Raw genomic sequence first — 21,514 nt, 5'->3', positions numbered from 1 at the left:
GCGCTTTATGGTCCTGGGGTCTCACTTCCAGTTTTGTGCTCTTCCGTTCGGTCTGGCGACAGCTCCGAGGGTGTTCACCAAGGTAATGGTGGTGGTGGCGGCGAGTCTTCGGAGAGACGGAGTGTTGGTACACCCGTATTTGGACGACTGGCTCATCCGAGCAAAATCGCGACGTCTCTGCGAAGATGCGATTCAGGCAGTCCTTCACCGGCTCCACTCCTTGGGGTGGGTTGTCAATTACCCCAAGAGCCATCTGATCCCCTCCCAGAATTTGGAATTTCTGGGCGCCTCGTTCGATACGAAAGTGGGAAAGGTTTCTCTCCCACAGGCAAGGATGGAGCGTCTGGCGCACGTTCGCCGTCTCCTCGCCCTTCCCCTGCCTGTGGTATGGGATTACTTACAGGTTCTTGGATATATGGCGTCCACACTGGATTTGGTTCCGTGGTCATTTGCGCATATGCGGCCGCTACAGAGGGCGCTTCTGTCTCGTTGGGACCCCAGATCGGAAGAGTTTCAGATACCTTTGCCACTCTTACCCCCAGCAAGGACCAGTCTACAATGGTGGTTGGATCCGGTCCACTTGCTCCAAGGCACCGATTTGGAGCCACCTCAATGGATCATTGTCACGACCGATGCCAGTCTGACGGGCTGGGGAGCAGTCTGTCAGTCTCAGTCCGCTCAGGGACGTTGGACGCCTCCTCAGACCAAGTGGTCGATCAATCGTTTGGCGACAAGGGCGGTTCGCCTAGCGTTACAGCACTTTCTGCCTTTGATTCGGGACAGAGCAGTTCGGGTTTTGTCCGACAACGCAACCACGGTAGCGTATATAAATCGGCAAGGCGGTACACGGAGTCTACCGGTAGCAACCGAAGCCAGCCAATTGATGGTGTGGGCAGAGCAGCACCTGTCTCGGATTGCGCGGTCTCACATCGCAGGAGTCGACAACGTTCAAGCAGACTATCTCAGCCGGCAACGACTAGACCCGGGAGAGTGGGAACTATCTCCCGAGGCACTCAGACTCATCTGTCGCCGGTGGGGAACTCCCCGGTTGGACCTCATGGCAACTCGTTTGAATGCCAAGGCAGCTCGCTTCTTCAGTCGCAGACGGGAACACGGGTCGGAGGGCGTGGACGCGCTAGTTCTTCCCTGGCCCGCGCACGTTCTTCTGTATGTGTTTCCACCGTGGCCGTTGGTGGGGAAAATATTGCGTCGCATAGAATCCCACACGGGACCCGTCGTTCTCGTAGCTCCGGAGTGGCCGAGGAGGCCGTGGTTCGCCGACCTCATCAATCTAGTGGTGGACGGCCCCTTGCGGCTCGGTCATCTGCCTCGACTCCTTCCGCAGGGTCCAGTATTTTTCGACCAGGCCGATCGCTTTTGTCTAGCGGCTTGGCTTATGAGAGGCGGCAATTGAGAGAGAAGGGATATTCCGAGTCGGTCATTACTACTCTTCTGCAGGCTCGTAAGCCCTCTACCTCGGTTGCTTATGTCAGGGTATGGAAGGTTTTTGACTCCTGGTGTCAGGGTCTGGAAGTGCCGGCGCGGAAGGCAACGGTGTCTCATATTCTGACTTTTTTGCAAGAGGGTCTGAAGAAGGGTTTATCCTATAATTCTCTGCGTGTGCAGGTAGCAGCCTTAGGCTGTTACCGCGGTAAACTTGACGGATTTTCCATTGCCATGCATCCAGACGTTGCACGATTTTTAAAAGGAGTTAAACATTTGCGTCCCCCGGTGCGACCTATCTGTCCTTCTTGGAGTTTAAATTGGGTTCTTCGGGGCCTTTGTACTTCTCCGTTTGAACCCCTACGAAGAGCTACTCTCAAGGATCTCACTCTCAAAGCTGTTTTTCTCGTCGCTATTTGTTCGGCTCGCCGAATCTCGGAACTTCAGGCGTTGTCTTGTAGGGAACCTTTTCTCCGTATTTCTAATTCGGGGGTTTCTCTACGTACCGTTCCTTCGTTTTTGCCTAAGGTAGTTTCCGCTTTTCACGTCAACCAGACGGTGGACCTACCGGCCTTTGAGGTGGACGGGGTTGAGGCGTCGCGGCAACCGGAACTTCGCAAGTTGGATGTTCGAAGGACGCTCTTGCGGTACCTGGACGTTACCAACCCCTTTCGGTTGTCTGATCATCTGTTTGTCTTGTGGGGTGGTCCAAAGAAGGGAAATAAAGCTTCAAAAGCTACGATCGCACGCTGGTTGAAAGAGGCGATTGTGTCTACTTACGTTTCCCAGGGTCGCGCCGTTCCGGAGGGTCTTAAGGCTCATTCTCTGCGCTCCCAGGCGGCGTCGTGGGCAGAGAGTGGGTTTATTTCCTCGCAGGAAATTTGCCGAGCGGCTACTTGGAAGACGTTGCACACCTTTGCGAGACATTACCGTTTGGACGTGCGCGCTCCGACGGTGAACTCATTCGGCAGTGGTGTGCTTCGTGCGGGACTGGCAGGGTCCCACCCCGTTTAGGGCAGCTTGGGTACTTCCCAGCAGTCTGGACTGATCCTGGTACGTACAGGGAAAGGAAAATTAGGACTTACCTGATAATTTTCATTCCTGTAGTACCGAGGATCAGTCCAGACGCCCGCCCAAAATCAGTGAAGAGTGTACAGTCCCGCAACAGTTGTTTTTCGTGTTTTTCGGGTTCCGTTTTGTATGGGCACTTGGTTGTTTTCATGGTTTCCTCGTTTTTTCCACATATTCATGTACATTTCATCTTTATATTGAGCTAGTCACAGAATTTGCCATTGTTTTCTAATTTCATAATGCTTTGTTATGGATTATACTGGAGGATCGCAGGGGGCGCACCAGGGTATATCAGTGGTGCCTTTTCAGTTTCTCTCTGACTCCATCTGCTGGACGGGAGGCATAACCCAGCAGTCTGGACTGATCCTCGGTACTACAGGAATGAAAATTATCAGGTAAGTCCTAATTTTCCTATCTAGCTTCCATTGAACAACAATCAATATACCCAAAATATAATTTGACTAAGGAAGAGAATATGGCGTTAGAATATGGCGTTCTTACTTCACGTGAACGCAGATTTTTGATTAATGACACACCTATCATTCCAACCATATATATATGGTACCAAAAGTTCACAAAAGTAATGTTGATCCGCCAGGTCGCCCCATCGTCAGTACTGTAGGTTCTATTCTAGAACCTTTATCCATTTTTGTGGATGTCTTTTTACAACCATTCATTCCTTGCGCTCCATCATATTTAAAAGACACCAAATATATGTTAAAAATTATACAGTCTATCCAAGGTGCCACAAACTAGCAAATTGAGCAAATTGAGCAAAATAGCTCAATATAAAGACCACGACCGCCCATATACCCTCAGGACCCGAACACGACTTATATGGACAGTCCTCTTGTTATGAAAGACCCTTTCTTGATGCATTAGCTCACTAACTTATGCTCTTCCCATGTTTATGCCCTTGCAACAGTGCTCACTGTCACCTGTATACCCCAACCAGTACATTTCAACCTTACCTACCAATTAGCTTGATGCATCAGCTCACTAGCTCATGCTCTTCCCATGTTTATGCCCTTTCAACAGTGCTCACTGTCACATGTATACCCCAACCAGTACATTTCTACCTTATCTACCAATTATTATTTGTAGTTAATCTTATCATTTATTCATGTTATTTGACGAATTATTGTTGTCTAATATTTAATATTTAATGATGTACGTTCTTGTGTTCAAAACTCTGTTTAATGTTTAATGTAACGCCTTACCAGCGACAGTTTTGTTCTATGGAAAGCGACCTGATTTGATATTTTTATTGAGAATGTCGGTATATAAAAACCCTAAATAAATAAATAAACTCAATTTTGGTCACGTTAGATATCCAAGCACTTTACACTAATATTCCACAATCAGCAGCTTTACAGATCATCCTTGATACTTTAGAACAAAGACCAAGACCACATCGTGTTCCTACAGAATTCATTTTTCAACTGGCTAAGTTAGCTCTGACTGAAAATTATTTTATCTTCCAAGAAAAATTTTACAAGCAGATTCTAGGTACAGCGATGGGGGCCACTATGGCCCCCAGCATAGCAAATTTATACGTTGCAGCATTCGAAAATAAATTTCTGTATCCAGCACCAGAATTTGTTAATGTCACCCACTGGCACCGTTACATTGACGACATTTTTTTCCTCTGGAACTCAGATGTACCAGCTCTAAATAATTTTTTACGATGGCTAAATTTGTTAGACAGACATCTACAATTTACATTACATTATGATTTTCAGAAAATTGAATTCTTAGATATTTTGATTTACAAAGAAGATTCTCATCTCAATTCCAATATGTATGTCAAACCTTGCGCAAAAAATACTTATTTGCACTTCTCCAGTTTCCATCCATTTCATTTGAGGAAAAATCTACCTATTGGACAGTTTCTTAGGGTAAGAAGATTGTGTACTCGAAAATCGGATTTCATCATGCAATCACAGATTATAATTCAGAAGTTCTTACAACGTAGGTACCCTATGCAATATGTCAGAAAAGCATATAAACGGGCTCTTAATGCAGAAAGAGAGTGGTTATTATTGGACAATAAGGAAACTGCAGATGCCCCGCTAACATGTGTATTACCTTACTCCACCCTTTCAACGCAAATATCCCAGCTAATATTACATTATTGGCCAGTGTTAAAGATGCACGCTAATTTTCAAGATCCACCAGTAATAGCCTACAATCGTGGAAAAAATCTGAAGGACATATTAGTCTGCTCCTATTTGTCAGAAACTTCACATATGCCTAATACTGATATCAAAGGCCATTGGAAATGCAGCAACTGCACATTTTGCAATCAAGCTCTCATTGGGCCACATTGGACTGACCCTCAGGGTAATGTTCATAAAGCATATCAATACTCTGATTGCACATCGCGAAATGTGATCTATATGCTGCAATGTCCATGTTCACTTATATATGTAGGCAGAACAAAACGCACCATAAAAGTCAGATTAACAGAACAAGGTAGCTGTTTAAATACATTCAAATTACAAGCTCCGATTGTGGCTCACTGCATACAACATCACCATGCATTCCAGGATATTAAATGGCGAGTAATAGAGATGGTATATATGAACTCTAGAGGTGGCAATATCAAAACCTATCTTAATTACAGAGAGCAATTCTGAATCTATAAATTGAATTCAGTGCACCCTAACGGATTAAATCTGGCGATTGAATGGTACACACTAACTTAAGGTGCATTATGTCATCAAGCAGTCATGGTAGGGACTGTGTATATATTCGGTCCCATTTCCGGCGCCCACACAGGAAATGACACCGATTCGCCATCATTGAAATCTGGATTACCTGAATCCTAAAGGACTACAAATACAGTAAGCACTTAGCCTCTGGTTGTTTAAGACTGAAGTATGGCTCAACTGATATGGCTTGTTATGAATGTTTTTATCCTGCTATCGAGATAATATCTATTTTACTCCTCAGACGCTGAACATTAGCCCTTGACAAAGAACTTGGAGAGTTCGAAACATGGAACCATGTCGGGCATTGTGATGGCTTCAGCGACTGCACTAAGCTAAGTTCATGAATTACACTAAGCAAAAGAAAAAATTCAAAAAAATTCATATTTGATATATGATATTGACCGATGATTAAGCATAAGGCATATCATCTAGCAAACTTGCGTTCCAGATGAAGCCTATTATGATAGGTCAAAATTAACCTAAGCGTCTGTTAAATAAGTATTATAGTACTGGTGAATTCCTTGATATATAACTTTTTAAAATTCATTCTCAAGTATTAGTTTGTGAATGTGAAACCCCTGCCTTCTGTGTATAGCTCTATTTAAAACAGCAATGTCAACATAGCTAAATCAGAATTTGGCTTTGTTTAAAGTGCTTTTACTTAGATGTGTGGAGATACTTTTTCCTTCAATTAATGTAAATTAGCTTTAGCTGCATCAGAGAGACTGTGCTTCACAGTAGGGCCCTGAAGGAGGTCAGAAGGCGTCTAAAAATACACAGGAAAATATTTTTAAAGATATCCCCCCCTCCTTCTGAAGATTTAATGTATCAGAGCTGTAGTTTCTATAACACAGCTCTACTGTGATGATAAAATGAGCAGCTGTCGTCATATTGGAGTAGTTTCAGTATAATTGGGATTCCTTACTATTTTTGTGTTTGTTTCCTGCAATAAAATAGTACTAGTTTTTTGATCACCAAATTTTTTGTACTTTCATATTGCAGCAAGAGATTATTGTACCATTCCACACTAGTAGTGTGACGGATATTGGACACGGATATTGGGACTATAATGTGGTCCGATCATGCCCCAGTCTGGATGGTTCTTGTATTTGCTAATTTAGATAGGGGGTGGCGGTTCTGGAGGCGTAATGATTCCCTACTTCAGGATGAATTGTTCTGCCATAACTTGCAAAATACGATTACGGAATAACTTCAAATTAATGATACACAGGGTATGTCTCATATGGTCATGTGGGAGTGCTTGAAGGCTGTTCTGATAGGCCGTTTGATTTCCCAGGCATCTTTCAAGCATAAAGAGAATATTAGATTGAGGTCCGCATTATTAGCTAAAATATCTGCGCTTGAACACTCTCATAAATGTACCCTCCTGTCCTCTGCCTATCTTCAAATTTAGTCCCATAGAGAGGAACTGCATGCTTTGGATGCAGACCTCATTGCACGCCAACTTAATTTAATCAGACTTATTTTGTATGGGGCAATAAGGCTGGGAGACTATTGGCCCGCAGATTAAAATCAAGGGAGTATCAGAATCAAATTACTAAAATAAAGGACTTGGAGTTCCCATTTTCAGATTCCTTGATACATGCCTTGATGGGGTCCCTCATATAAATGTTGTCACAATTTTTTTAAAGGGGTTTGAATCATCGATAATCTATTGAGAGTTTGGAGATGCCGATTTTTTGGATATACTGTCTTCACACTATCATTGATTGGTTTGGGTTTCTGTCCTTCCCAACTAGTCAGAGTGGTGAAACACAGTCTGTGTCGGGGGACCAAAATCAGCTCTTCTTGATACTGACTAATTAAAAAAAAAATTGCTTGGCAATCTTATCTAATTGACTGAATCCTGATGTGGTTAGAGCTGCACTATTTCCATTTGGTCATTGCTTAGCAAAGACATATTTAATGGAGGCATCTAGCATTAGTGGTGGATTTGTGGATTCATTGAATTGGTTGGTAGTACCTATGAGAGCTGAGGAGTACAGTATCGACGTCAGGTGACAATAGCTGTTAGAGTGAAGGAACAAGACTGAAAGGTGGAGTAGACTAGTGGTAAGAGTAGTGGGCAACAAACCAGTGAAGCCAGGCTTCAAATCCCACTGGGCAAGTCACTTCACTCTCCATTGCCTTAGATATACACTTAGATTATGAGCTCTCTGGGACAGGGAAATACCCAAATAATCAAAATAAATAACTCTAGATTGGTTTGTTTTTTACTCTGCTATAAATGGGCAGAAAGACGCGTTTACCTTTTTTGTGAAGTGTCTTTGTGTATGTTTTAGCTTGTATATCTGCTTTATGAAATGTATTTTTTAATTGTATATATGCAGTAATTAAGTTTGAATAAACAAACATGTCACTCTACATACATATACATGAAAATAAAATCTATATTGTTTGGCTTTTTGATATCTGTTCTTATTTCTTGACCTTTTTTTAAACCATGGTCATTTTCTTTCGTCCCGTTCCCCCCCCCCCCCCCCCCCCCCCCCCCCCCCAGGAAAATGGCTTCCAGGCATTACTGAGCAGTGATGATCAGTTGTTCATTTATGAGACAGCTGGAGTACTGATTGTTAATAGTGAACACTCAGCTGAAAGGAAACAGATTCTGATGAGAAACCTGTTGACTCCATTAATGGAGAAGTTTAAACTTCTCTTAGAAAAACTAATAATGGAGCAGAATGAAGACAGACAGATAGCATTGGCAGACTGTCTCAGCCACACAGTGGGCTTTGCTAGGTGAGTCAAACCTATTTAAAATGTTCTTTGAAATGTATGGAATGGCAGGAAAAATGAGCGATGACTTAGTCCTGTTCATCAAGCACAGAGTGTTTTATATATACACGAATTGGAAATTGGTTGTTTGGCCCTTGAATAGGTGCTTTTCAGTGGCAGTGAAATTGTTAAAATGTAATTATCTTTTTTGGGGGCACTTCTAGGTCTCACTCACTCTCACCACTTCTGGGTTGTACTTGGAATTACTTACAGAGAGCAGACAATTCCTTAGTCTGTAATGGGGACCAGAAAGGAAACTTAACCTTTCTAGCTGATAAGAACATAAGATGTGCCATGCTGGGTCAGACTAAAGGTCCTTTCAATCAAGCATCCTGTTTTTGTCAATGGCCATTCCTGAAAAGTAGATCCAATTTATTATTGTTCCCAGGAATAAGTAATGGGTTTGCCAGTCACCAGGTTAATAATGTTAATGACTTCCAGGAACTTTGCCAAATCCTTTTTAAACCCTAATATGTAATATCTTCGGGAAACAAATTCCACAGGTGGATTGTGCATTGAGTGAAAAGCTTTCTCAATTTGTTTTAAATCTGCTACTTGTTAGTTTCATGGCATGTACCCTAGTCCTAGTGGTATTTGAAAGAATAAATAGTTCCCTATTTACCTGTTCACCCATATTCATTTTTTTTAAATCTCTTATCACAGGGCTAGGTAGCTCCAGTCCTGAAATACCACAAATAGATTTAGTTTTCAGGATATCTATAATGAATATGAATGAGATGTATTTACATGCACAAACAAATCTGTTTGAGGCACGTCAGCACTGGAGTTGCCTAACCCTGTTCTGTCCTATCCTTTCTCAATCTTCTCTTCTCCAGGCTTAGATTTCTTGAAAAGGGGGAGCCCTTCCATCTCCTTAACTGTTCTTGTTGTCCTTATCTATGTCTTTTTAAATTCTTCTATATCTTTTTTTGGTCTGGGATGATAAGAACTGCACACAGTATTCGAGGTGTGGTCACACCATAGATCTTTACAGAGGCTTTATGACGCCCTCTGTTTTATTCTCCTTTCTTATCTATTGCGGCAATGAAGACACATCAGGCAGGATTCATGGCAAGAAGGGAAGTGAAAAGAAGGGCTGACCACTCCCGTGGGTCCCTTTTTATTGTACATACATCCATAGCATACAAATGTGCCATCACATCATTGGCTCCCCTCTCCATAGCATACAGACGTGTCATTATATTATTGGCCCTCCTAGCCATAGCAAACAGACGTGTCATTAGACCATTGGCTCAGGGGTGTGTACAGATCATTTCATTGGCTGCTGAAGCTTATACCATATATGTGTCTGCCTTCTGCCTGCAGCTGAATACGTGGCAGCTAGGTATCCTCTCCTAGGCAGTGAGGGTTAATTATAAGCTAGAGATTTAAGATGAGCTAGTTTTGCTGCATTCAGTGCAAAGGTCAGAGAGAAGGGAAGTTAGAGTTAACCCCTGACATGGCCTGCTGGCAAAGCTCATAATTCCCCACATCTCACCTTTTCTGTTTTTATTTAAGCAGCATAAGAATATCTCTGTATCCATGCTTTAGACCCCTACTGAAACCTGCTATGCTTTGCGTATGGGCTGGAGATAGGGGAGGGGGGATATGGAGAGAAAAGCTGAGTCGGCGTGGTGTACCAGCTACCGCAGAGCTCTTGATTCTCCACATCACCCAGAGTTGGTGCAGCGTGGTGTGCCAACTGCTGCAGGGCTCATGATTCCCTATTAAGCAGCATGCAAGACATCTTTGTATCCAGGCTGAAAGCAAGGTTTCAGTATGGATATGAGGTTGGGTATGCATTGAATACAGCAGCACGGGCAAATAATTAAGACAATTACAATCATTATAATAGGAATCACCTTTTTGAGACCAGAAATATCAGGAAGCCAAGACCATAGCCAGTCCCAGGGAGAAGTTGATGTTTTGTCTGAAAGTGGTGCATCAGCAACCATGGTTTCTATCTGCTCTATGGTATGTGTGAGGTTTGCTTTATAATCTGATATGTATACACAGCAATGAGATCCAATTAATGCACAAACACCACCCTTTGAAGCTAAAACGGTGTCTAAGACATAGCGGTTCTGTAATGCTACCTCTCTAATCTGAGAAACTTCTGTTGTGAGTAGTTTTAATGCATGGACTGTCTGATTAAATAGGGCAGTCGTCCAGTTAGCTAGGATGTGTAAGTCCCTGTAATTATCTATGGGACTCTTGATCGCCTCCCTTTTGTTACGGAGTCTTGCTTTAGGTAAACTGTTGACTGCATAGTATGAGGGGAGGATGTAGCCTAGAGTGCATCTGCTTGTCCAATTGGGGGGAATTTGCATATATGCTCTACGCCCGCATAACATCCAAATGTTTCCTAACAGATTAGTCATTGGTATTTTTAATTTGTATTATCATTTGGGCTACATAACTACAAAGGGTAAATCCCTCGTCCCCTCTATACTCTCTGCACCTGTTTGGGTCTCCCACTGCACATCCTGAAATCTGCCAATTGCACATATATGTGGTATAATTATGTAAGTGTTCAGTGATTATGGGCCCGTCTGTGCATGCGTTAAAATGTGTTCTATTCATGGCTTCTTGTAATACAAAGGTTCGGTTACAATATGGATATTTTCCCACCTGAAGCCCCTTACCATCGCCTGGATCATATTCCTAACAAAGTGCAGCAGTCTCTTGAACACGACTACCAATGTGTAGTATGGTATTATTAACTGGAGAGTTAATGAAAACACCTCTCTGTAAATGATAATTAGTCCATACTGTAAGGTTAAATGATACAGCATGCATCAGTAGTCCTCCGCAGGTATGGGTCGGCATGTGCATGCAGATCCAACTGTCTGTTCGATTCAACAGGTGCGATAAGTTCTGTGTATCGGTGATGTGCATGTTGTTCTGCCATAGTCCTTGTTGTTCCAAAGGTTGTGTAGATTGGCTGGATAACGCTTTGATCTGTCCCCAGGTCATGTGGTGCTGCTTTTTGCGGGGAGTCCGGTCTCTGTCCTTCTGAGGGCTGTGGAGGCTCAGGGAGAAGTTTGGGATCGGGTTTTGTAGACCTTGATGCTATGCCATCTTTACACGGCTTCACACAGCAGCTCGGAACCCAAAGTGGACCTGTGGGAGCAAGCACAGCAGCATATCCTTATCCCCATGTTAACAAGGGAACGGGACCATGCCAGACAGGGTTAAGTAACATTCTATACAAAACTGACGGTTGTGGGTGACTAACCCTAGTCCCATAATGATTATCCATGGCTGTGGTCTGATTTGAATTTGATATGTTTAGATGATTTAAAGTGAACAATACTTTGTTCAGCCAGTCCTGCTTAGGGGGAAGTCCAGGGGCAATCCCTGCTTTTTATTTGTGTTTGTCAAGGGCATTCTTTAGGGTGTGATTGGCTCGCTCCACGATGGCCTGTCCTGTGGAGTTGTAGGGAATGCCAAATACGTGTTTAATGTTCCATTATTGACAAAAATTCAGCAAAGGAATGGCTGCTGTAAGCAGAGCCATTATCAGTTTTCAGAACAGAGGGTAATCCCATTATAGAAAAAGTTTTTATACAGTGATTAATAACATATTTGGTAGCTTCTCCTTTTTGGGGTGTGGCCCATAGAAAATGTGAGAAAATATCAATGGTTACATGCAAAAACTTCCAGGGGGAAAAGGGGGGGGGGTATTGGGTAACATCCATCTGCCAGATTTCGTTGGCACGTAAGCCTCGTGGGTTCACGCCCATGGAAGGGGCAGAGGTGACTTGTGAATACTGGGGGCATTGCTGTACAATGGTTCGGGCTTGTTCTCTCGTCTAAGGAAGGGGTTACATATGCTCCAGGAAGAGAAGAAGCAACATTACAAACATACTGGCTATCAGAAATAATGTTTAAATCAGCATTCATAAAACATTACAAAGAGAGAATGACTGCAGCTATACGTATGTAAAGGTATCATTCACTTTTAGCTGTGGGATTTGAGGGCTGGAGTAAGTTCCATAAATGTCGTAGTCAATCCTTCAGCAAGGTGTATCAATTTTTCATTCATCAAGGCCTAATTGTGATATGTGCTTCTTATGGCTTCGAGTACCTAATATAGGAAAAGAACTGAAATTCAAATTAATTGATGAGGAGATTTCATCATGGCTATAACTTTTCTATTACTAATCTTATATAATGTTTTCCCACTTTATTATTAAAACAATGAAGAAACAACTTAAGTGTCATATCAAGATGTAGCAGAAATAAATTTAGATCAAAAATCAAAAAGGTGTGTGAGAAATGTTTGAAAAATGTTAAAATAAGCTGCAAAGTGTTCATCTTCACATCTCTCATGGCAGGAAGGCTGTCAATCTGGAAAATATTAAAATCTGGCACACAGCAAAAAATTAAGGTAATGATTAAAGTGAAATTTTTACTTTTTTAACCTTGGAGAATCAATTCTATTATTCAATTTAATAAAATCAATTTGGGTGTGCAAGAAAAGGCTTGGGAGGGATTGCTTTAGATGTAGCAACCCTGTCAGTAAAAATTTTAAGGTTCAGAATTCTGTATAAAATTTAGAAAAAGAAAATAAAACTGAAGTTTCCTTAAGACAGGAGGACTGTAGACCTGAAAAATAAAAACTAGTATACAACAGAATTACTAAAATAATAATATAGTACAACTGGTAGAATAGCATAGCGCCTCCTAGTGGAGGCACCATCATTACTTTATAGATTGCAACCTGGAACAATAAATTCAATCAATAATACTCTGAGCTTAAATTCAATGTGGAACATCAGAATACAATATCAATTAATTATTAGAATAGGAACTTAAACACGCTGTTCGCTCAGCTCTGTCTGCTACACGCTAAAGCAACTGTTACTACTATTAAATGTCATTGCCAGTAACCTCTGTTCAGTATTAAAGAAGTTTGAAAGTATTGAAAAGGTTCAGTATTGAAGGTTGAGGGAGAAGGAGGTTTGGATCAGCAGGAGATCTGATCTGTCTCGTGCCCCCCCTTGAAAGCTGCAGCGCACAGTTAAAGAAATGTATCAGAGATATAACAGATACATAAATTAGGGAGAGAAACTGCAGTACTAAGTCCTGTTTTTTCTTTTCAAAAGTTCTCCCTTCCCCTTATGAATGGCAATTAAGAGTTAACAACAGAAAGACAGAGTCAGGGGGGAGGACTAGTGTAGGAATGCAGAACAGCGTCTCTCAAGAGAAAACAAACAGAGGGGAGAGAACTTCATTCAATGAATCAAGTCTAGAGGTACTGAAAGGCAGCACAGTATAACATTAACTTAGTTAAACTATAATCCTTATACAAGAAATGTGCCAGCAAGTGATAACATAACTAAATAACATCAACCAGAGACAATGACTGGCAAGGATTTGCTGATCTCTTGTAAACAGATTCTATCTTAACTTACTCTGTCCTAAAACAAATACTGCAGTAAAAATACAAATTCTGTGCACTGGCAATGTAAGCAATTGCTATAAAAATTAAGGTTCAGAGAAATGGAGTCATCCTAAATCTGGTCCTATTTAACTTTGTCAAAGGGGAACATTTCACATTAAGTTTACAGTGTCCTGTCCAAGTTTCAGTACAGTTACAACGTAAGGCTCTGCATACACTTTGTGGGGAAATGCTCTCTAAGTATGCAGACTTTCTGTAAAGGAATATCAAAGCCCAAGATAAACATTCCTTCCAGGTTTGCTTTGTTTGCTTAATTACTTGGTTTAATCTGGTTTGCAATAGGTCATTGTACTGTCTTATTAGATCATTTCTTTGATGTTGATACTGTTTTTGTTTGTAACGCCACTGTGATATCAGGACTGCGGCTGCCTGGCCCAAGGTCATATATGCTAATTTCTTTGAAGATCTGGAGGCATTGCTACTGCTTATGGCACTCTGGGCGGTATTCAATTCAATTGCTGTCAGGGATCCCTCTAGCAACCCTCGGGTGTAAGAGGAGTGAAACCCTGTCTCCTTGATACTTGTGCTGAGTTCTCTAAGAACACTATAGGGAAGGGTGGACCAACTATATTCTGTCCCACCTAGTTCTTTGGTCCTTTCTGTAATGGGAGAGGCTTGAATCCCTTTCAATAATTCCTCCCTTGTGAGATTTCCATTCACTTGTTCTAGGGGGAACCCCATGCTGACCGCAGCACATAAATCGTTACAGGGAGCGGTGGTTTGATATGGTAATTTACCTGGACAAATCTGTGATGCAGAATCGACTGTCGCAGGCAATGGCAACTGGGGGTACAGGGAGCTGGTGGTTGGTGGGGGAAGGGCTTGCGGGTAAGGTGGAGGGAGGCTAGCTTCTCTGATTTCAGTGTCTTTAGTTTCCTGGGGTTTTTCCTCTGAGGTGGACGCAGAGGAAGCCATGGGAGCCTTTGTAGGGGACGGTGATGTCCCCAGATATTCTATCGCTTCTGTGCATTTTTGCCAGAGTAACAATTGCCTTATAGGAGCTCGTGGGGGTGCATGAAGGCTGTTGCCTATCTTAATCCAATCTTGGACATCCAGAGTTCCAGCCTCTGGATACCATGGGCAATGGCAAGCTATTTCACCTATCAATTTTTCTAAGTCCCCTAGTCTGACTTGTGCTATTTCTCCCTTGGTGACGAAATAATGATTCTTTATTATTTTCTGCAGCTTTCTTGCATGACACGTCTGCTTAGCTGACAGTTTCCCCCCCCATACTCACGATTGTTGGGAGCAGACTTGCTGAAAAATTACTTACGATTACGGGAGTAAGTCTGCTGTTGCGGTGGCCACCTAGGCTGTTCCAGCCGAGTGAGCAGGGGCTATCACGTCGGGGTCACCAGATATTGCGGCAATGAAGACACATCAGGCAGGATTCATGGCAAGAAGGGAAGAGAAGAGAAGGGCTGACCACTCCCGTGGGTCCCTTTTTATTGTACATACATCCATAGCATACAAATGTGCCATCACATCATTGGCTCCCCTCTCCATAGCATACAGACGTGTCATTATATCATTGGCCCTCCTAGCCATAGCAAACAGACGTGTCATTAGACCATTGGCTCAGGGGGTGTGTACAGATCATTTCATTGGCTGCTGAAGCTTATACCATTTATTTATTTATTTATTATTTTTATATACAGACATTCATCTCAATTGAGATATTACACCGGTTTACATTGTCTGCCTTCTGCCTGCAGCTGAATACGTGGCAGCTAGGTATCCTCTCCTAGGCAGTGAGGGTTAATTATAAGCTAGAGATTTAAGATGAGCTAGTTTTGCTGCATTCAGTGCAAAGGTCAGAGAGAAGGGAAGTTAGAGTTAACCCCTGACATGGCCTGCTGGCAAAGCTCATAATTCCCCACACTTATCCAAATAATTTCTAGCCTTGTTTACTTTTTTGACCACTGCCGCACACTGAACTATGGATTCCAACATCGTTTTCCTGAGTGGTAACACCTATTGTGGAGCCCAGCATTGTATACCTTTAGTTTGGATACTTTTTTGCTATGTGCATCACTTAGCACGTCTCCACATTAAATTTGATCTGCCATTTTAGATGTCCATGTCCCACCTTCACAAGTTCCTTCTGCAGTTTCTCACAGTCTGCCTGTTTTAACTTTGAGTAGTTTTGTCTCATCTACAAATATGATCAGTTCACTTGTCGCTCCCTTTTCTAGATCATTAATAAATGTTAAATAATACCAGTCCAAGGACAGATCCATAGGGAGCTCCTCTTTTCATCTTTCTGTATTGCAGAAAACCAACATTTAGTCCTACTCTTTGTTCCTCTTTCTGTCTTTTAACCAATTACCAACCTACAGTGAAACACCTTCGTTCCCATAACATTTTTGCTTTGAGTCTCCTCTTGTAAAGGACATTATCAAATGCCTTTGGAAAATCCAAAATTGGTATGTCGATTCTTACCTTTTATCCATATGCTTATTTACACCTTCAAAAAAGTTTAATATGCTAGTAAGTCATAACTTTCCTTTGCTAAATCCATGGGCTCTTTGAGGATCTGTGAGCAGGGCTCATCTCTAGCCAACAGGGGCCCTCAGTGACCATATTCCCTGCTGCTTAGTCTTTCAAGTGGCTATGTTCTCTACACTGCAATAGCTTAAAAGCCTGCATCTCGGAGAGTTCAGTTACTCAGCTTTGATCCAAGTCCGGTCCTTGTTGTGGCCCTCCATTGCTTTAGTCTTGTATTTTGCCTTCTGCTTTGTCTGTTTGGCCCTAGTTTTGTGGCCTTCTAGTTCTGTTTGTTCTTGTAATCTGTTGAGGCTCTGGTTTGGTTTTGGTTCATGTATCCTGTTCTTGTCTGACTGACCTGTGTCATGTGATGCACTCTCTGTCCTGTATTTTTGTGGGCACCCTTCTGGTACTCCTTTTTTTTTCTTGTGGGTGTCTTTCTGCCTGTCCTTCCAGTGCATCCCCCTTTCAAGTCTTTCCGGCCATCAGAATCTGAGGATTCAGCCAAAGGAGGAGTAGCCCAGTCCATGCAGAAGATCTGTTCCAGTCTAGTTCTTGCTATGCTTTTAGTTAGCTGCACCAGTGTCCAGCCCGCTTCAGCTCCAGGGTTTATACCCACCAGCAGTTCTCGTTGTGACATTCTTCCCCATTTATCCATATGACCAGTAATATTTTTCTTAATTATAGGTTCCACCATTTTACCAGGCACAAATGTCAGACTTATCAGTGTACAGTTACTTGGGTCACCTCTGGAGCCCTTTTTGAAAATTGGTATTAAATTTACTACTGCCAGTCTTTGGGTACAGAGGCACATTTGAAGGATAGTGTACAAATTACTAGTAGTAGGTCCACAATTTCATATTTAAGTTCCTTTAGAACTCTGGAGTGAATACCATCTGTTCCCAGTGATTTGCTACTATTCAGTGTATCAATTTGCTGTAGCACCTTTTCCAGGTATGTACAGATTTCATTGTTCTGAGTTATCACCCAGAAAAACTGGTTCAAGTGTGGGTATCTCCCTAACATCCTCTTGAAAGAATGAAGTGAAGAATTATTAGTTTTTCTGCTATGGCCTTAACTTCCCTGAGCACCCCTTTTATCTCTGGTCATTGAACAGTTCAACTGACTCCTTTGTAGGTTTTTTCCCCTAATGTACTTCAAAAGATTTTTATTAGCTTTTGGATCTATGGCAAATCTCTCCTCATATTCTCTCATGGCCTACTTTATTAGTGTGCTACATCTAATTTGGCAGTGCTTATGCGCCTTCCTATTTTTCTCATTGGGCCTTGTGTTCCAGTTTTTAGAAGATATCTTTTTGGTTTTGATAGTCTCTTTCAGAGCACCATTTAGGCATGTTTGCAGATGCTTGTTCTTTTTACCTTTCTTAGGGGGTCATTCACTATGATAAATTGAACAAAAAGAGGGAAAAATAAAATAGTTTAACTGAGCAGGATACTGAAACACCAACAGAATTCAACCAGAACAAAGAAAGATATAGAGCTTAATGAAAGCTGAAACTCTGTTATCATATCTTAGTCTTCTGTAGATGTGTAGGGACAAATAGAACACTATATTCTCACCAAATCATGGGAAAATTATGAATTGTTGGGATCATCTTTTAAATACAATGCATAAAATTGTAAATATTGAAAAAATTAAGTCTTTGAAATATTTTTGTAGTCACAAAAAAAGTATCTTGTGGTACTCTGATTTTAAGTGATATCCGTGAATTGTTCACTCATAACAATACATTACCATATATATCTGAATTTTTTTAGCTGTTGTAGAAGCTGCTGAAGCAGAGAACAGCATTTTTGGAATATTATTCAGTTATAGTTGGGTAAATGAGTTATGGTGGTACAGTTGAGATCCAAATCTAAGCATTATTTTACAACTAGCTTCACAATGTCATTCGACAGCCTCCTGAACAGTCAGAAAAATATTCACAGTTTGCAGTGTTTAGTGTGACTTGTTGTAAGAGGAATGCATTTGCATTTCTCTTTATGAGTAAGTAATTAAGAATTTTCTTTTACATTTTAGTGACAGCCATGACGACACTGGTCAAAAATTCCAAAGTGGCATATGAAAAATTTTATCATTAAGTAAACAGCCAAAAATCATAAACAGGCCCAGTAGATGTGATTACTGCTCCTTTTATGTTTTCATCTTAAATGTTTCAAATGTTCATTGAATTATACAGCCGTACCAGCAAAGCTTTCAGTAACAAGCAGACTGTGAAGCAGTGTGACTGCTCGGAGATATATCGGGACTGCTTACAGACATTTTTGCCAGCTCTCAGCTGCCCCGTGCAGAAGGAAGTCCTAAGAAGTGGTGTTCGCACTTTCCTTCACCGCATGATAATTTGCCTGGAAGAAGAAGTTCTTCCTTTCATTCCCACTGCCTCTGAACACATGCTTAAAGATTGTGAAGCCAAAGATCTTCAAGAATTCATTCCTTTAATAAACCAGATTACGGCCAAATTCAAGGTATGTGAGCTAGAACCACTTCAAAAGAGAACAGCATTGTACTGCCAATGCATGAAGCACAATTGTGCGTTCTTCAGCTTTGAACTCCATATAGCTGGTTGTAAAATGAGGCAGGCTTTCAGAAAATTGTTCTGAATTATGATTTATGGTCTCATCTGTCATATTTCTAGTGATCTAGCTGGAACACCAGTTTTTTTTATAAAAAGCTAATTTTGAATGTTTGAGTATTGTCTTGCAAGGAAACCTTTTTTTTTTTTTTTTTTTTTTTTACTTTTGAGCCCAATAGCGATGATTGTGAGGGGAATATCACTTTAGATTTATTCTACTTTTTCCTATCCACATCTCTTATTTACTGTGCCTTTCAATTAATTTCAAATTAAAATCCAAATTCAGAGATCTTTATTGTGGTTCCATTGTTTGAGCCTGTACAGTGAACTTTATATTCTTTAAAGTTTTTAAAACATTTGTTCTGCTTTTTGAGGCTTTAGAAAGTCAGTGGTATTTACAGGTAGCATGGACTACATGGTGACGATGACTGTCAACTTGGCAGGATAAGCAGAAATTATGAAACTAGTAGAAAAATGAAAAAATAAATTGACCCCAAATTAACAGGTTAGAGAAAACCTGAATAATCCTTAGGCATTGCTTTCCAGTTATGGAAAAGTATGAGTGAGCCCATGCTTAAGGAAACTGTTCCTTTGGGAGATAGAAAGGAAGGAAGCAATGTTTATTAAAGGGAAGACACCCTTATTATTTTCCTTTCCTATTTTTGTATCTGTTGGGGGAGGTTGGAGCAGAAAGATGCAAGGGTGTCTGATCTTCTATTTTTTTTTCCCTATTTTGAAGGTGTTATTAGATTATGGCAAACATTGTTGACAAGAAGATCCCTGTATTTAAACCGGTTTTTACAATTTTATTTGCCATAGCTTTTAAATTTAACTCTGTACTATGTATTTAAAATCTAGTGTTAAAATTGTATAACTTGACCATTCACCATATTTTTTTCCCCAGACACAGGTTTCCCCATTCTTGCAACAAATCTTCATGCCACTGCTTCACGCCATATTTAAAGTTTTACTTCGTCCAGCAGAAGAAAATGACCAGTCTGCTGCTCTAGAGAAGCAGATGTTGCGAAGGAGTTACTTTGCCTTCCTGCAGTCAGTTAGTGGTAGTGGAATGAGTGAAGTCATTGCTAATCAGGGTGAGTTATCAAACAATATCTTGAAATCTTTGGTTCAATGTGCAACAGTGGGTCAAAAATCCATGGTGCAACCACACCTTCACTTGAAGAAGGGAGCCTGGAGCAGAAAGTTTTGACACCGTGGCACAGCAGTGGCTCCATCAGGTTCCTCTATATCTGTTTCTGCCATGGCTGTTAATCGGCAGAGTGATCTGTCTGATAGAGAGACATCTGGGTCAAGTGATCCTGGTAATGCTGAATTGACCTAGAAGGCCTTGGTTTGCCAATCTAAGACAAGACTTAAGGTGGCAGATCTTCTAGGTTCACCCTCATTTCTGTTCTGCTTCATCAGGGTATGATTTTCTTAAAACAGGTGGATCACTTTGGTCTTGCGGCTTGGCTCTTGAGAGGAGAAGGCTGAGAGACAAAAGGCTATCCATAAAGAAATGATTTCCACTTCAAGCTAGGAAAGCTGCTGCTTCTCTGGTGGATGTGCGAGTGGGGGAAAGTTTTCGAGGCTTGGTGTCAGGGTTGTTGCCTTTTTGCAGCCTTTTTGCAGAAAGGTCTATAGAAGGGCTTGTCACTGAATTCTCTCAAGGTTCAGGTGCCTGCTATTTCTTTTAGGAGCGTAAGAAGAATTTCAGAATTGTAGACCGTGTCTTGCTCAGATCCAGTTTTCCGGTTTTTTTGGACCATTGTGTATATCTGGCTGGTGCCTTCTTTTCTGACAAAGGTAGTATCCACTTCTGTTTGGATCAGACAGTGGAACTGCCTGCCTTCAGAAAGTCTAGTTCAGGGGAAAGGAGCTCAATCTAAGGATCTTCATGTCTTGCATATGCAATGGATACTTTTGTGTTACTTAAAGTGACAAATGGTTTTCAATGTTCAGACTATTTTTTGCTGTTCAGTGTCCTAAAAAAGGCAGAAGGCTTCAAAGGCTTCTGTAGCCAGGTTGATCAAGCAGACAATTGTCTTGGCATACATTGCCAAGAATTTGGTAATTCCAGTGGCCTGAGGGCTCATTCCATGATGGGTCAGGCGACTTTTGGGGCAGAATATCACTTAATATCACCACATACCAGGCACACACACTTCACCACACTCAGACACACTACAATGGTAAGAGCTGGAAAAATTTTCAAAGAACTTAGATGCCTGCCAACACTTTTTAGGAGTTGAGAAAAACTCATCCCACCTTGTTTTCACTAACTTTTTCTCTATTTTTTATTTTCATTAGTTTGCTCATCTTTTATTTTTATTTTCCCATGTTTTAATTTTCTTAACTTTTTTTTTTAATACTTTATGCCTTTATTCTCCCTTCTCCACCTTCTCCCTCTCTCCCCTCCACTTCCTCATTCTCTCTAGCCTCTTTGGGCAGGGGAATGAGCAATCTCACCACTTATTTTCCCCAGCAGGCAGCAGCTGTGATCCCTCTCCCTTGATAGGGATCTGGCAGCAGCAGGAACTCCTCTCGAGCTGAGGCCTGAGGGTGGCAGCTCTTCATGATTGTGCAACACGGCATTGGCTGTTTCCACGTCCAGTTCTGCTGTAGAGTAAGCAGCTTTCCCACCTGTTCCCCCACACTGGAAGCAGTTCCCTTCTCCATCCCACTGAAAGACACGTGGCTAAGCCGTGGCATGCTTACAATGATGTCAATATGTTCTCGCACCTCCTTCTTTCCTGAGCTTGCAGTACATCCATGGAACTGAGACTCTACAGTGTAGCCAATTTTTTCTTCTCTGATTGGCCAGCCAGTGTGCCCTGTTTCAGCTCCCCCAGTTTTCTCACTGGCAGGGTACTCAAGCCATAGTTATGTGGGCCCCCCCCAGCCAGTTTGGTTTTCAGGACATCCCTCAAATTACTTTACCTG

The 21,514-nt window shown here is 41.7% G+C and overlaps 1 protein-coding gene across 5 annotated transcripts in view; it reads left to right on the top strand.

Annotated features, from left to right (window-relative positions):
* Nucleotides 1-21,514, top strand: part of XPOT (exportin for tRNA) — a 296,178-nt gene that overhangs the window by 174,902 nt on the left and 99,762 nt on the right. For all 5 annotated transcript variants that reach the window (XM_029615696.1, XM_029615695.1, XM_029615692.1 and 2 more), the window contains 3 exons: nt 7,750-7,988; nt 18,179-18,464; nt 19,476-19,665. In XM_029615696.1, the coding sequence (XP_029471556.1) occupies nt 7,750-7,988; nt 18,179-18,464; nt 19,476-19,665 (715 nt within the window). The remainder of the gene's footprint in view (nt 1-7,749; nt 7,989-18,178; nt 18,465-19,475; nt 19,666-21,514) is intronic.

This window comes from Rhinatrema bivittatum, chromosome 9, assembly GCF_901001135.1.
Source record: "Rhinatrema bivittatum chromosome 9, aRhiBiv1.1, whole genome shotgun sequence".
In the NCBI taxonomy this organism is placed as follows: Eukaryota; Metazoa; Chordata; class Amphibia; order Gymnophiona; family Rhinatrematidae; genus Rhinatrema; species Rhinatrema bivittatum.
This window is presented reverse-complemented; position numbering and strand designations above follow the sequence as displayed.